Genomic DNA, 17,107 nt, shown 5'->3' with positions numbered 1-17,107 from the left:
ATCGAACCCAGGTCTCCCGCATTGTAGGCAAGACGCTTTACCGTCTAAGCCACCAGGGAAGTCCCATTCACAGGTGGGCAGGGACAAACTATCTCTCCCTGAGCTGAACAAAAGCACTTTAGTTTACAGTCAAGCAGAGGGGCAGGATCCTCCGGACAAACCATTGAGTATTATTATAATAATAAAAGCAAGTCAAAGAAATAGTTTCCAACATGGAGTCAGAACTGGCTTCCCCCCTGCAACAAGACTAGTCAGTTTTTATCCATTCTTCAGCTGTTTGAATCAACATAGACCATTTCCTTCTCTCTTCTATCAGCATGATCTTCATGTTTACTTAGGTTAGCAGCACTTAACCCTACCTTGATTGTTTCCCATATTTTAGTAATTTCACACTAGGAAACTGAGGATTATCTCTTAAACTTTTTTCCATTCAGGAGATTAAAAAAAATTTTTTCACTGCAGCAGCTGGTATAATTATAGACATTTAGTAAGCACCGAAAAAAAAATCATTTATAATTGAGTGAATTTTTTTCCTAGCTAAACACAGATCTTGAAACTCAGATCCCACAACAAGAATTTGCCTTCTTTAGGAACAGTTCAGTGAACACTTACTGTGCAGGGATTGTTATGAACACTTTACATGTGTTTACTTATTTAATCTCCACAGTTATGGGGAGGTATTCATTATCCTCATTTTATATCAGTGGATGAGACTAAGACACTGAGAGGTATAATAATTTGACTAAGGCTATAGAGCTAGTAAGAGATAGACCTGGAACATGAATACAGAAAATCTAGCTCCATAGCCCAAGTTCTTAACCGTTATGCCTCACTGGCTCAACAGTACAGGTTTAAAAAATATTGTTATCTGATTTCATCCTCACAACATTCCACAAGACAAATGGCCTGAATGCTTCTAAAATATCAATGTAATGAAGTCACATACAAAGGTGAAGGGACTGTTCTAAATTAAAGGACAATAAAGAGACATATCCAGGAGATAGCGGAGAACAGGGAAGACTGCCTGGTGTGCTGCAGTCCATGGGGTTGCAAAGAGTCACACAGGATTTAGTGACTGAACAACAACAAAATGCAAAATGTGATCCTTGATTGAATCTGGGTCAGAAAAAAAAAAAAAAAACTATAATGGACACTGCCGGGATAGTTGGGGAAAACTGAATATGGGAGATGAAATATATGAAATTAGATAACATGATTGTATCAGCAGTGAACAGGCAGGTTATTGGCATCCCCATGTTATAGGAAACAGAGGATCAGAGAGAGGTTATTACAAGGTCTCATAGCTTAATCGATGACTGACCTGGACCCCCAAGTCAGGTGTCTTGTTCAGCCTCCCAGTGCTGAAATGCCTCCTCCATTCCCTGTTGGTTCTCAAAGTCCAGGATGTTCTTCATACGACTTGCTTCTCAGCAGAAAGGCCTATTGCCTCCAAGTGGTTTTTTTTTCACCCTAACAGCACTCTGGCTTATACAGCCACCCAGGCAACAACTGTGACTAGTATATGAAAATGAGGTTGCATTTGCTTATATTCTTAAGGGTTACAGACTTTCTGTGTTTCCTTTCCCATGTTTTCCATTAATTATTTCCTGCCAGCCAGGAAATCACTGGGAAAACATTTGACAGAAAGATACTAGAATATCTCATATCCTCAAGTTGTACAGGTGATCATTTTCAAAAATGTTAGGATAAAGGGAAAACAGAATTGTTAACAACAATTATTACAGTCAACATTGAGTGTTTACTAGGTGCTAGTCACTCTACTTCATTTGGGGAGATACCATGATCACGAAGGTGGTTTTCCCAGGGTGAGGCTTATCCATTGCACTCCGGATGTGCTGACCCCTGCGATTTCCCCAAATGTAGGAAACTCAACTGCATAATTTGTGGTAGTGGGGGACTGCGTTCGCGCTTTCCTCTGGTTAATTTTGGGGGGGGGCTTCCCTGGTAGCTCAGAGGTTAAAGCATCTGCCTGCAATGCGGGAGACAAGGGTTCGAGCCCTGAGTTGGGAAGATCCCCTGGAGAAGGAAATGGCAACCCACTCCTGTACTCTTGCCTGGAAATTCTCACGGACGGAGGAGCCTGGTAGGCTACAGTCCATGGGGTCACAAAGAGTCGGACACGACTGAGCGACTTCACTGTCCATCACTTTCCATGAGATAAATACTAATATACTGCCTCTTTTACTAATGAGAAAACTAAGACTTAGAGAGGGAAGGTGTTATATACCTCAGGGTTACTGAGCTCATTAAAAGGTGGGGTCAGAACTTGATTCCAGGTCTTCTGACTCCAGGGCCTGTGTTCTTGGTCATTCATTAGTCTCTGACTAAATTCCAATCCACTCTGCCTTGCTATATGTTATCTTCTTTTGCTCTCGTTCTGAGTCCACAAAAGAGAAATCTGTCTTCCCTCTGATTATCAATAGAATGTTCATAACCCCCATACAACATCCCTTGGGATATAGCTTTAATTATGAGTGTGTTTCTACAAAGATCAGAGTTAAGATGGAAAAACCATTTTCTCTTTTTTGCCCACACCATACAGCATGCAGGATCTTTGTTCCCTGACCAGGGATTGAACCTTGCCTCCTGCAGTAGAAACAGAGTCTTAACCACTGGACCGCCAAGGCAGTCCAGTCATTTCTTTTTAAGTTTCTTTCTTTCTTTTTTTCCCTGCTATGGTCACAGGGGAATCTTTGGTAGAAAGTTCAAGTAAACCATTTTTGTGCTCTTAGGTAATGAGAATAGGGAGAAAATGCACAGTTTTAGTCCAATTACAATTTAAAATTCTAAAGCATTTGAAATTTCAAACGTTAAACTTCACAGATGACTTGTCGATTGAGGGAAAGCTACTTATTTAGCTTTGAATCAAAGAGATCTCTTTAGTATTTTAAGCTGTTTCTGTTCAGTGAGATCCCAAAGGGGCCCCTCCATACCGTGAAATCTAGCTTCTCCTGGCACGAGGCCGGGAAGCTGTTTCTGACAGTCGTTCATTAGCACACGGAAAGCATTTTAGAACAGAAGTAGAAGGAAATCCCAAAGTCAGCTGAGACTGTGTCCTCAGAGACACTGGAGAGGGAGAGTCTGAGAGTGTTGAGATTTGGAGAAATGAGAGTTTACAGAAAGGTGGAAGATAATGCAAAGGAAAGGAGAAGGGAGACAGGCAGAAGGGCATAGTACTCAAAGAAGAGTGAAGAAAGGAGTTATGTTGTAGCAGGAGTGAGAGTCAGTTAGGTTTTCAAAGAAAAAAGTTATGGATTTGGTGCATTGTTAAATGCAAAATAAACAGTATAGTATAAACAGCTGGGATGTCTTCCTTTCAGTCAGTTCAGCCACTCAGTCACGTGCTGCTCTTTGTGACCCCGTGGACTGCAGCACGCCAGGCTTTCCTGTCCTCCACCATCTCCCGGAGCTTGTTCAGACTCATGTCCATTGAGTTGGTGATGCTATCCAACCATCTTATCCCCTGTTGTCCCCTTCTCCTGCCTTCAATCTTTCCCAGCATCAGGGTCTTTTCTAATGAGTCAGTTCTTCACATAGACTATGTAAAAACAAAAAAAGAAAAAATACCAAAAATTTAAAATTCAATAACATAACAAATTAAAGATTGATAAGTGCAAAGTAAAAGGAAGAAGAGGAAAAGAAAGATCAATGTCAGCTAATATAGACAGAAGAAAGGACAGAATGTGAAAACCCAACATTTGCAGCTGCCAATGCAAAAAGTGATTGAGGAAGGATCATCAGTGGATGCTAAAACCAGTGGGTTCAAGACTGTGGGAGAATAGGATATTCCCATGATTTCAAATAATCATTCTACTTGCTATTCATTTACTCAGAGTTAATTACAAAGGGCAAATATACCTTTATAAAGAAGAAACATAGCAGGCTCACTTCAGCATCATCAGTAATGTAACAAACTGACATCATGTCCCTTCAGCAGCAGCGCAGTGGGAAGTATACAATATCACCTAGGCAATATTCTTGCTAAAAATGTTTGACCTGAATCTAATCATGAGGAAAGACTCAGACAAATCCAGATTGCACAAGACATATGATGGTCTGTGCTCTTCAAAGTATAAATGTCATAAGAGACACACACAAATATGATGACCTATTCCAAATTAAAGGCAACTGAAAAGACATGACAATTAAATGTGATGTGTGAGCCTTGATTAGATTCTGGATCAGGAAAACAAAAGGTATAATGGACATTACTGGGACAGTTGGTGAATTTGAATACAGACAGGATATTAGATAATATGATCATTTAAATTTCTTAGTGTGATAACAGTATTGTAGTTTTGTAAGGGAATATCTTAGCTCTTAGGAGACATATTTAGGGGTAAAATATCATAATCTCTGTAACATGATCTCTGTACTTTTAAATGATTCAGTAAATAAATAAATGGAAAAAATAAGTAAATGGATATATACATATAAAGCAAATATGGCAAAATAACATTAGTGAACATATTTGAAGGATAAGTGGGTATTCACTGTAATATTCTTTCAACTTTTCTGAAGTTTTCAAGCATTTCAAAAATTTTTTTAATAGATAATTTTTTTTTTTTTTTTTTTTGCTTTAGCAAGGAGATCAAACCAGTCAATCTTAAAGGAAATCAACCCTGAATATTCATTGGAAGGACTAATGCTGAAGCTGAAGCTCCAATACTTTGGCCACGTAATGCGAAGAGCTGACTCACTGGAAAAGACCCGGATGCTGGGAAAGATTGGGGGCATAAGGAGAAGGGGATGACAGAGGATGAGGTGGTTGGATGACATCACTGACTCAATGGACATGAGTTTAAGAAAGCTCCGGGAGTTGGTGATGGACAGGGAAGCCTGGCTTGCAGCAGTCCATGGGGTTACAAGAGCTGGACACGACTTAGTGACTGAACAACAATATTTAGATTCAACCCTTTCTCAAAACAAGGTTACAGTCTCAAGGACTCTGGGATTCTATGATTTATTTTAGGACTCCATTATAACGCTTCAGAAGATTCCAAAGCACAAGTTAATAAACACCACCTAGGATGTCAAAGAATTCTGTTTAAGCAGTGGAAGAAAAACAAGTGGCACAATGCTAGATTTTGAAGGAAACCAAAACCCAAAGAAAGGTGACTTGTCTCCATTTTGGGGCATGGGGCTTGGTGACACAACTTCCTCTCTTTCACCAGGAGTCTTTTCCTTATAAAGAGCAAGTCACTCAGGTGCCTGATACCCAGGAACCAGGCTTGGATATTGGCTAAGCCTCTGTCCAGGGATTGGAGAGAAAAACAGAATAAAACAAAATACACTAAGGGAGATAATGTACAGAGCTATACCCACAGCTCAGTTCTTCAGGGGCTGATCGTATTCTGTGTGCAAGTAATCCTGCAGTTTGAAGAGAAAGATAGCAGGACTGCAGGAGCCAGGCAAGGTGGGAATCGGCCAGAATGCTTCTTAAAACTTCTTTCTATAGTATCCAAGAGATGGTTGGATGGTGTCACTGACTCAATGGACATGAGTTTGAGCAAGCTCCAGGAGATGGTGAAGGACAGGGAAGCCTGGCATGCTGCAGTCCATGGGGTCACAAAGAGTTGGACACAACTGAGCAACTGAACTGAACTGATGGCCCCAGTTGTGGTCATTTACAAGCAGGGGGTGGCATAACATCTTTTAAAGATTCATAAAGCAAGTAATTTTAAGTTGTATTCCTTTAAAAATTAATGACATTTCATAGTATGTTTCAGAGGAACAGTAATAACATAGGGAGTCATAGTGCTGAGAAGGGGTAAGAATCACTGACATTAGGATACTGTAGTGAAATCCTTCATTTATGCATTTATTCATTGAAAATACGTTATATTATCTCTACTAAGTAGCCTGCACCATGCCAGCCATAGAGGAATAAACAAAGTGTATAGTAGAGTAAATGCTTAACTGAAAAGGAAGCCAGATACCATAAAACGATATGAGACCTTACAGAGATGCTCTTGGATGTAGCCAAGGTAGCTGAGGATCGCAGCTGGGTTCTACTGACTGAAGGCTGATCCACCTTTCTGTGACTTTTCCCTCTTTGGGAGGTACTACTTAGAGGCGTGGGACTGTGTTTAACCTGTTGTTCTGGTTTTAAATGCTCCACTGCTTTATTTTCTGAAGATGAAGCTGAGAGGGCAGCCTCAAGACTCAAGGGAAACAAGGTGATTATGAGCTCTCCCACAGAACCCTGGTGCTCAGTGGATTCCCTCTAATCAGACAACAATACACATCACCACTCCAAAAGAGCTGCTGTGAATAAAGGGTCGATGTGTTCTGTGGAACTCTATGCATGGGAAGGCTAAGCACGTCTGATGTCCCTGGGAGAGCGGTGGCTGAGGCTGGGCTGGGAAAACAACTGCAGTAGGTATAAAAATACCCCTTTGATTTTGGTCCCTTGTGGGCTGCACAAATTCCCATGTGGACCTGCTTATTTCCTTCTTACTGGAAGTGCCTGCTATTCCTGTCTTCCTGGGAGCTTGTGTTTCTTCCTCCTTGCCATTTGAATAGCCTTTGTCCTGACCTGTGGGTATGGACGTTGTGAGGTGAGTGGCCAGGGAGTAGGAAGGTGAGGGGAGAGAGGACCTCTTTGTGAGCCTAAAAATAAAATGTTAAAAAGGTACTGGGGCAAAAAAGGTACTGAATCTGTGACCCTGCCTCATTTATGCTGCTGCTTCTCGTGAGAGAGGTTTCTCCTTTCCCATCTACCTGGCTGGCTTGAGGAGGTGGTTCTGAGAGAGCGCCAACCTTCTTGCCAACCTTGCACAAGCAGTGTAGACACAGAGATTCTTGCAGAATGTAAGCGGCTGTGACAGTACAGGGGCAGCGCACAGAGGCGCACGTTCATCATGTACGGCTGGAGAAATTATCTGTCTCCAGGGGCACATGTTTCACTGTGCATTAGCTTCTCGCCGCTTGCTTCTTCCCCGTTTCTCTGCCCACTCTCTTTATCACTGTCCTTCTGAGGCTCCCTTCCCACTCCCTGACCCCCCCCCCCCCATTCACAGTTCGGCTCTGCCCGTCAATGTCTCCATCCATCTTCTCTGCCCCATCCCTGTCTCCCTCTCCTCTTTGCTCCATCTCCCTCTTGCTGTCCAGGAGTCGCTTTTCTGTTTCTCTCATTTGTCTAGTTTTTTTCTAGCTCCCTCTCTCACATTCCATCTGTGCTTCCCTCTGTAATACCAGCTTTTTGGGTACCCTGAAGCTAGCGATAACCTTTTCTTGCTATATTAAAGTCCATCAGCAGCACTTGGTTTATTGATGGATTCGTTTTTATTTAGATTCTGTGAGGAAGGGAATTTTTATACAGTGGGAGCAGAGAGGAAACATGAAATCAAGCAAAGGAAGAACAGAAAGAAGGGGCAGCCTGAGAGGAATGGAGTAGGGGGAGGAGGGGAGGCATCAGAAGGGGTTGAACCAGCATTGCCTTATTTCCTTTTAAATAAACTGGTTTGGATCTTCATGGTTGATGACAGCTAAGTCTGGATTATAAAGGGTTAAGCACCAAGTCAGGCTTGGCGCCTAACTCAGAGGCAGAGCTTCAGGGAGAAATGAGTTGGTTTAAATAAACCCAAGAAGCTGACGTGGGTAGAATTTCTTCTGCCTGACCCATTAACAACTGCGAATGGGACATTTTAGAAATGGTTTTTATTGAAATGCTTCAGTGGGGCATAGCCCCGAGAAGCCAGAACTTGGCTCTGAGGCCAGGCCTGGGGGTGTGCTGCAGAGATGTGGACAGTTGCCTGCTGAGGGGTTGGGGGTGGCCTGGGTCAGGCAGGAGGTGCCAGCAGCTGCTGATCAGGGCAGTTCTGATGGTTTGCTCTCTCATCTTGCCTGCTGTAATTAAAGGTTTCCCAATATGATCTGACTTCCTAAAGGGAAACTAGAATTTAAAAAACAAAACAAAATCCCCAAAATAGCAGAGATGCTTAGTTGCAATATACATATGTTTTAAATCATAAAGCTCTTAATCCTGTCTTGTCACTGCTACTGGTCAGTTTCCAAGCATCTAATCTATTAGAACCCTGGCGGGAGGGGCTCTTAACAGAACAATTAAAACCAACAAGAATGAAATACCTAACTGTACTCACCAAATTAGATATATGCATGTAAACTGCCACTGACCCCACCATCCTCCTTCTGGGGGGAATTGCTCCCCCAGAGTCCCTCCCTTTTCTCACCTGACCCTTCCATCCCGCCTCGTGCTTCTCTCCCCTGACACACCGTGTAGAACTCATGGACCAGAATAAATCAGTTGTTTTATTTCCCCTCAAAGGATGTAACTTTCCACTCCCCAAATGACTTTGACAGTTTTCTCATTTGCTAGCTGAGGAGGATATCAAGAGACACTGACCTTCTGGTTTTGCCTAAAGAGGGAACACTCAGTAACTATTATGCTTCAGTCCATGATTTGCTTTAACTACGCCCTTCCTCCCTCCCTGCCATGTCCTCGCTTACCTTCTTACCATCCCTCTTGAACCTTCTACTCAGGGCACCGAGTAGAATGTGCCCCACAGGGCACTGCTGCTCCCTGCAGCCATCCCTTGCCTGGTATGGTGATGCTATAAGTCACATTTGTCTTCAACCCCACAGCATTCCCTGCCAGCAAGAGAAAGCGTGGGGCCTCTAAGAGTGTTTTGCTCCTTATTTAATCAGATTAGTCCCATCACCTACCCTGAGGAGTCAGATTTTGGTGTTACTGAGCTATCTGTGGAAGGAGGAGAAATTGTCAGACATCACTTAAAAAGCCCTGGCCCTTGGACGCCTGGGAACTGCCGAGAGAAATTAATCTTCCCCCTATTTAAGGCAATTTCTTTTCCATCATCCTTTGTCAAGAGGACTGCACTGGGAAATGAATCTGATGGGAGTCCCTGAACTGGTGCACTCCACTCAACAGCATCTCTCCGATGCTGTGCAGCATCCATCATCCCCATGCAAGCAGAGACTCAGACTACTGCAAAGCCAGCTCCCTGCCAGTCATAGCAGCAAGAAACGGCCATCACAGAATGGGTGTCACTGGGTCTAGAGACTTGCAGCTTTCCTCTACCTCTGCTCTGCTCTTTCCAGAAAACCTACCACAAATTATCTCTTCCATTAAGCCGGTCTTTTATCCAAAATCCAGGAAGGCAGAGAAACAAGGATATGCTAGAATACAGGACTCTAGGATATGTTTCTTGCCTCAACAGAAGGACTCTGCCAGTGCAGAATATGTGTTAAATTGAACACAGACCACTGCAAGGTAGGTGTGGGATAGCAACAGGACAAGGGCAGCCCTACTTCAAGACTCTCTTCTCTCCAGACTCAATTTTCTTTCATGGGCTAAGAGTCTTATTGCTCTCTGAGGTCAGGGTGGATTTCCAATCTTCAACTCTTTTCACCTTCCACACTTCCCAGGGCAGTTATTTTCAAATTATGCTCCTTAGGTTACCAAGGAGCTTCCCTTGTGGCTCAGCTGGTGAAGAATCTGCCTGAAATGCGGGAGACCTGGGTTCGATCCCTAGGTTGGGAAGATCCCCTGGAGAAGGGAAAGGCTACCCACTCCAGTATTCTGGCCTGGAGAATTCCATGGACAATCCATGGAGCTGCAGACTCAGACACGACTGAGCGACTTTCACTTTCACTAGGGTACCGAAAAGTACCAGGGAGTATGTGTGCATGGGGAGAGCAGGGTGTGAGAAGTGGCTGGAGGGGAAAGCTCAATGGTTGAGGCACTGGACCCTTCAACTCTACTTCAATCTGACTTGATTTCGTTCAGGGGCTGGGATTTTCTCCTAAGTTCATTTTAAAAAGAGTTCTAATTTTGTAAAAGGCCTGCAAAGCGCTGTCCTAAGTGACAGGAAGACAGCTGGGTCTGGGCCTCTCTGGACTGAGGCGGAGGGAGCTGTGGCGTGGCTCCTGCCTGCTCTGGCTGTAGAGCAGGTCCTGCTCCACACTGGCAGCTCCTGGCTCCAGGGTCTCCGGAGGCACTTTTCAGCAAAATGAATCTCCTCAGGCACGAGAGCCATTTGTTTTCCAAACTCCCTTCTCTGGTCTCACTAATTCCCAATTTCCCTGCATTTGACAAATGCAATTAACAAGCCTCGATCAGTTCCTGGCAGACAGCCCTCATCAATCAATATGGAGACTTCAGAGACCGCGTGAGGCTGAGCAGGAGGGAAGGTGCAAGAAGGGAAGGTGGCTGCAGTAGGGAAGAACAGGCTTTATAGCTCGCTTATCTCTGAGTGACCCCTCCCAGCCCCCTGGCCTCAAAAGAGGACACTCCACTGTCACCCTCACCAACCACTTTCTTGCTTTTGGCCGACTCATATAAAGCAGCGTTGACACCCTCCTCATTCTCTTAACGGTTTCTCCCATCAACCTCCTACATCTCTCCTGTCTTCTCCTTAACAGAAGGCCTTGCCATCTGCTGCCACCACAGCCTGGGAAGCCCCTCAGTGCTAGGGGTGACAAATCAGCCATCTCTCTGCTCTCAGCAGGGACTCTTCTGCACCCACAGGCTCCAGGAACGATTTTGTGCTCTTTCCTGCCCAGGAGGCTAGAGGTCCACGATCATTTCCCTGTCTCCCACAAACACACACCGCAGGGCCAGAAGGACAGGCACCACCAGGCTGGTGGTCACTATGCTTTCACATACAGCTCTGTCCTCTTTTCCCAGGGTCAAAGCCTTCCTTTCCCAACTGGCTTACCCTCCTCACCTCTCTGCTCTGCATGTGGCATCAGCCTCCCCTCCCCCAGCACAGGGGGAGAGCTTTCTCCTCAGCAGCTCTGCCTGGTACAGCCCTGTGCATCTTTCCACCTCATCAACTTTTCATCTCTTTGCAAACGGAATCAAGAAGTCTCTCCCTCCTCCCTGCCTCTCTCTCCTTCTCCTTTGTTATTAGCTTCATGAGTGGGGATGTTAATGTATTCACTAGACAATGTCTTCACACCGCTGTTTCCTGTAATTACAGTCCCTTCCCTCCCACTGTCCCAGCCCATCTGACTGTAAAGTGCTTGGAGGAGGGACAGTGTGGAGAAAAGACGCAACACAGGCTGAGGTCGAGTAGTGTCATGTTAACATTCAACAAAGTAAAACCAATAATTACCTCTGCAGTAGCTCATTAACAGCTGGTAACACATGGAGGTCAATGCACCAGAGATTAAAAAAAAAAAATGTGATTGATACAATTGGGGACCCCTCCGCTAGAGGATGGGGAACTGTACCCATATTACCAACAACAGTCACCCCAAGAAATGCAAGCAGCCACATCCGTCCTCCTTCAGTGGGTAGATTCACTATACTTGTCATGTAGGTCGGCGACATTGTCACTGGAGACCCGGATCCAGCCATCCTCCCTGACATGGTAGAGGCTGACGGAACCTCCTGAGTAGGCATCTCTGTAGGTGGCTTGGTAGATGGCTCGACGGGCCAGATCATAGGCCTCCTCCACCTCCAGGTCATAGGAGTAACCCCGATCCATGACCCCATAAGCATATACAGAGCCAGAGCCTACAGAGAAGGTGGCCCCCGAGATCCGGTTTCCTTCACTGTCCACGTAGTAGAGGCCTGGAAAGAGAGATGAGGTTAGTAAGAAGACAATGAGCACCTCTTCGGACATCTAATTTATCTTTAAAGGCAACAGTTCTCCTTTCCTCTTGAGACCCAGGGAGACCAACAGAAATTCAAGAAAACAGCACTTCTATAAAATTACTAAAAAAAAAGTGAAGAAATAAAATTAAATATGAAGACTTCAGGATTCTACACATTCCACGCCATCTCACCTCACATTACAGTTACTGCCTTGTCTGTCTTCTCTGTACAACCAAAACACTAGTATAATTCAAATGACTTCGGTTTCATGCACAGAACTTCAGGCACTGTGGGAGATAATGTTTGAGACAATCCTAACCCTCCAGAGTTCAGACTATCTGGGAATATTATCTGGACAAGTATGCTATCTCTTCTATCACACAGTAAGAGAATAAAGCCTAGAATTCTAAGTCATATTGTAAAGAACCTACACTGTCCAACATGGTAGCCACTAGCCACACGTGATTCAACACTTGAAATGAAGCTAGGACCTACCACATGCTGGAGTGATAGTCTTTTGGATATACCAGGTTAAATGAAATATATTATTAAAATTACTTTTCCTTTTCAATGTAAAAAACATGGCTACAACATTTAAGATTACATGTATGGCTCACATTATATTTCTATTGGACAGTGCTGGTATAGACTAAACAGTTGGCCAGGCCAACCGCCTTTTTTTTTTAATTAAAAAAAATTTATTTTTTCTGGCCACATCGTGCCAGATGTGAGATCTTAGCTCCCCAAACCCAGGCCCTCTCGGCAGTGAAAGTGCACAATCCTAACCACTGGACCATGAGGGAATTCCCCCAACTGCCTATTTTTATAGTTTTTCTTGGAACACACCCACAACCATTTGTGTATATAGTGTCTAGGACTGCTTTTATGCTAAAACCAAGCTATGTAGTTGAGACAAAGATTACAGAGCCTGCAAACCTAGAATATTTACTTACATTTGATCCTTTATGAAAAAGTTGGCCAACCTCTGGTGTAACAAAAAGTTAGACACAGACTTAATAAAAATTTTATCACTTTGATCTGCCCCCTGGACCTCTCCAGCTGGATGCCTTTGTCACCAAATTCATATTTAAATTTCCTGTCCTCAAATACTTCCAGTGGTTCTCCCTTACAGACCGAACTCATCCCTCTTCTGCCCCACCAATCCACTTCCCTCTGTATTCTCAAATTCTGTCAATGCATCACTAATATTTTTCCTATTTCAGTGGGTCTCAACAATAACTATGCATCAGCATCGCCTAAGGAAGTCTTTTTTTTTTTTTTTTTTTTTCGGCCAGGACATGCAGCTCCCAGGACCGTAGTTCTCCAACCAGGGACTGAACCTGGGCCCCTGGCAGTGAAAGTGCCAAGTCCTAACCACTGGACAGCCAGGGAACTCCAGGTATTTTTTAAGAGATGCCAAGGACTTAACCCAGGTATTCTTTTTAAATTGGTCTGGGTGGGGGATAAGCACGGAGCTAGATTCTTAAGTTCTTCAGGTGATCATGATACAAGCCAGGTTGAAAAGTACGGCCCTTATCAGCTTCCGGGTTCCGATGGTTGTAATGTGGAGCCCTCCGCAGGCCCACTGCCACTACCTTGCCAAGCCGGTGCACCATCTAGTTCCAATTTCCCTTTCTGGATCTCTGGCTCACTACTCTGCTTCACACATCGTCAGCTCCAATTACACTAGACTTCCAGTTACTCCCCGCAAGACCTCATGCTTCTTCCCTCTCTTTTGTTCATTTCTTCACATCCAGGAAAATGAGACCTACCTACGAAGCCCTCCCCAGCTTCTCCCATCAGAAGCAATTCTTCCCACCTCCTTAAATTCTTTCAGCATTTTACTGGTTCTCTTTAAAGTGGTATTCATCTCATTCAGCCTCGCATGAAGTAATCTGGGATCCTTTCTGAGTCTGCTTGAGGCCAGCGGCTGACTCATCCTGAATGGGACAACTTGTCAGGAAGGCGTCTCTGAGACAGGACAATTTAGGTTAAGCTCTGGCTTCCCAGGTTTTCCTTGCTGGCCAGCTTTCGTACTCTTTTACACTGTTTTCCTCAACCACCTGGGACCAATCCAATAGCTAACGGTTCAAACCAACATTTCCAAAATGTCTCCCTAGACCGCACAAGAGGTATGCAACTGTTCTTTCACACTTTTCAAAGAGAAATGTCTCAATTTCCAAAGTAACAAACTGAGCTCCTCTCTCACAGGCACTTTTAAGTCTCTCCTCATCCATCCTCTATTGAGGGGTGAACTAATATTCTCCAAAGCAAATGAAAAAGTGGTGGGTATTCTACAGTTGATCAATAGAGAAAAACTTAGGCATTTAGAAAGGTAAATGAGGGAATTCCCTGGCAGCCCAATGGTTAGGCCTCCACACTTTCAATGCAGAGGGCACAGGTTCAATCCCTGGTCAGGAAACTAAGATCCCACAAGCCACAAGGTTAGAAAAAAAAAGCAAACAGGTAAATGAATGAAGCAAAAACAACAGGAGGAAAGATTACCTATTTTCAAGCACCAAAGGGGAAAATTACACAGAATGTGACTAGCTGTATACCAGCTTGACTAAAGAGACATTCAAAATTGGCTGAAGAGGAACTGCTATCAGATACAAGTCTGAATTTCCTGGCAAGGATTTTATATACTAGGAAGAAAAGTAGGTTAAGGAATTCTTTCCAGAGACAACGGGACCGAGGTGATTGTATCAAGCAAGGGAAAGAGATGGGCCTAAAGGGCCCCTTCTAGGCCAAAGACTCTCTACAGGAAAAAAAGGAAGAGAAATGACTAACTTTTGAGTAGTTACTTGGTTTTGTTGTCCAATATAGTAGCCACCAGCCATATGTGGCTGTTGAGCCCTTGATATAAGGATGACACGCCCCTAAATGTTTTAGTTATTATGGATTAAAACAATTGTTAAAATTAATTTCACCCATTTCTTTTCATTTTAAAAATATATCTATTAGAAAAAAGTAAAATTACACGTTACATGTGTAGCTCACATTTAATTTTTTAATTTATTTTCTTTATATCTAGCTCACATTACTTCTATCAAATTGCACTGATTAGAGTTATTATGTCTATTACCCGATTCTTAAATACAACTCTTTGCACGTCTTATCATTTTACAGGAGAGACTAGAAGGAAAAACAGTTTATGTGCCAGACACTGCATATTTGACATGTATTGCCTCATGGAACCTATATATGATGATGAAACAGGCTGAGAAAATAAACAACCTGCCCTTAAGTCACATGGATATTCAATGACACAGCTAATCTACCTCTGTGCCCTTTCCTACACTACATCTCTTCCTTGAACAAAGAGAAGGAAGGACTGAGAACTAATCAACACACCCTTAGCACTGACATATGCTCTTTCATTCATCTGTTCATGCAACCTCTCTGTAATGGAAGCCCAAGAATCACATGGTTGCAGCTTAACTTACCAGGGCCTCTCTTATCCCAGCCACAGATCATGGTGCCCATGGACAGCCCCATGCCTTTATACTGATACACCATGTTGGCAAGCAGCTTGGAGGCAGCTGCTACGGAGATGCGCTCCTTGTTTCGAAGCTCATAGATTCGACATTGCCGAGCCAATAGCCGCTCCCAGAAGCTGCAATCCGCTGCACCCCCAGCCATGGTGCCCAGCAGGTAGGGGTTGATCTCTATCACCTTCTTTACTGTCTGGGAGGCGATGTAGGCACCGGCTGTGGCCCGGGAATCTGCTGCAACAATGACTCCGTGGCGAAACTGTTAGGATTAAACACAAGCCAGGGGCCACATCAGACCACAGAAACATCACCCTGACATTTCTTTGTGCATCGATACAACCCCAGAACATCTCTGTCTCTGCTGTTTTATACTTCACAACGTATTTTCCCACTTATATGTCACTGGAGCTTCACATCAATAGCTTCAGGTGAGATTACTTTCACTTGCTGGCTGAGGAAACAGGCTCAATGAGATCGAATGACTTACCCAAGATCACAGAGCCAGTTATTACAAAGCTAGGCCAGGAATCTCAATTGTCTGGCTCCTATTAGAGTGCTTCCTCCCACCAACTTTCCTCCTCAAGCCATAACGTTTGTTACCCTGACCTATCCGGGCCACTGTTTCCAAAACCTTTGGTGGTCACAACAGCCTTCCCTCTGCCAGAGTTCACTGTCGTTGCGGCCGCCTCTTTCCCGGTCAGGAGCAGCCTGGGGTCGCCTGGAATCAATCCAAACAGCCTCGAAATCCTTCTCCCACTTACCCTCACTATAACCCCAGCCCCACCGCCACCCCGCTCCCGCCAGAGCAAGAACCGAGGCCTCTCGGGACAATGAGACAGCGAAACTGCCGGGGTCGGGGCGAGAGGCCCGAGCCTCCGCCTGGGCTTCGCGGCCGCGGCCACGGCGGGTTCTGGACCCGCTGGGAAGCGGGGAAGGGCGCAGGCGGGCAGGATTCAGCCCGGCGCGGCGGCTGTGTCTGCACCTTGAAGGCCAGGGTGGTGGTTCCATGAAGCATTTCAATTCTCGGCTCCTCTGGGACACCCCAGCTGGGCGCGGCCAGGCTCAGTCCATCGCTGGGACTGCCTGGACCCAGGTCCAGCAGATCCGCACGACCCCCGAGTCCAAAAAACCCGCGCCGGTTCACCGGTAGCGGCCTCTCCAACACGCTGGCCAGCGCCATGTCTGGTAAGGGCAAGGGAACTGCTTGCCAGAACGCCTAGGAAAGAGCGACCGGGCAACGCCTCGCCGTCACTGCTTCACTCCCTATTAAACCTATCCCAGGGAGGAGCCATTTCAAGTCCTGGCAACCACGCCTCCAAAGACAAGAGCCAGATGCGAGTAATTATTTTCACCAAGGAGGAAAAAAATAAATGGCTTCACTCCCCTAAAATTATAAAGGGGTGTGGCTGACATCTTGACTTTGGCCACGTAGCCAACGCAGGATTAGATTAACCTCAAATTCATAGGAAGCAAACGCAAACGTCAGGTTAAGGGAGGGAAGTGGGGCCGGCCATCTTTGAGAAGGGCGTGACTGGATGAAAATCTGTTCTAAACCGGTAGCAGTAAATCGGCCCCGCCCCGCCCAGTGTCCAAGCAACAGTTAACATCTATACCTTTTCAGTACTCTGTTAATGAGACTGAAGTTGCCATTTTGTTTAAGGGCACTCTCTAATACTGGGTAAAATAATGATCTACTCTGAGGCTATTTTCCTATGAAGTTTCTAAAACCACGGTAGTTTGAGCTAGAAAGCACAACAAACATGAGTGCTATACCTCTTGTTTTTTGATAGCATCAATCGCCACAATAGCCAGGTTCTCTAAGAGCAACCAATTTTTAAGATTCAGTATTGTCTTTACTCCCACCCCCTGGTGGAAATTCTAATAAGTAATGAATTGCCCAAAAGGCAGATAGAAGAATAAAGAAGGAAAAGCAAAGGGCCCAGTTATTTCACAGACTGGATTCGCAATTCAGCTCCTGAATAACTGAGTCAATAGTAATTTACCATTT

At 44.6% G+C, this 17,107-nt stretch overlaps 1 protein-coding gene, 1 long non-coding RNA gene and 1 other non-coding gene across 3 annotated transcripts in view; 2 read left to right on the top strand and 1 right to left on the bottom strand.

The window, feature by feature from the left end:
• LOC132660162 (uncharacterized) overlaps positions 1 to 11,222 on the top strand; it is a 35,472-nt gene extending 24,250 nt beyond the window's left edge. Inside the window, exon 2 of the long non-coding RNA XR_009601432.1 lies at positions 4,605 to 11,222. This is a non-coding gene — a long non-coding RNA (uncharacterized LOC132660162). The remainder of the gene's footprint in view (positions 1 to 4,604) is intronic.
• LOC114115954 (U1 spliceosomal RNA) lies at positions 1,779 to 1,939 on the top strand. The gene has a single exon (XR_003590058.1). It is a non-coding gene; the product is annotated as a U1 spliceosomal RNA (small nuclear RNA).
• Positions 11,069 to 16,283, bottom strand: PSMB5 (proteasome 20S subunit beta 5). Its single transcript, XM_004010336.5, has 3 exons — positions 16,082 to 16,283; positions 15,052 to 15,358; positions 11,069 to 11,581 (listed from the first exon to the last, which is right to left on the bottom strand). Exons 1-3 carry the CDS (start codon positions 16,277 to 16,279, stop codon positions 11,295 to 11,297), a joined length of 792 nt encoding a protein of 263 aa, XP_004010385.1. The 5' UTR covers positions 16,280 to 16,283; the 3' UTR covers positions 11,069 to 11,294.
• Between the last annotated feature and the right edge of the window lie 824 nt (positions 16,284 to 17,107).

The sequence above is a fragment of the Ovis aries genome, chromosome 7, assembly GCF_016772045.2.
Source record: "Ovis aries strain OAR_USU_Benz2616 breed Rambouillet chromosome 7, ARS-UI_Ramb_v3.0, whole genome shotgun sequence".
Lineage (NCBI taxonomy): Eukaryota > Metazoa > Chordata > Mammalia > Artiodactyla > Bovidae > Ovis > Ovis aries.
This window is presented reverse-complemented; position numbering and strand designations above follow the sequence as displayed.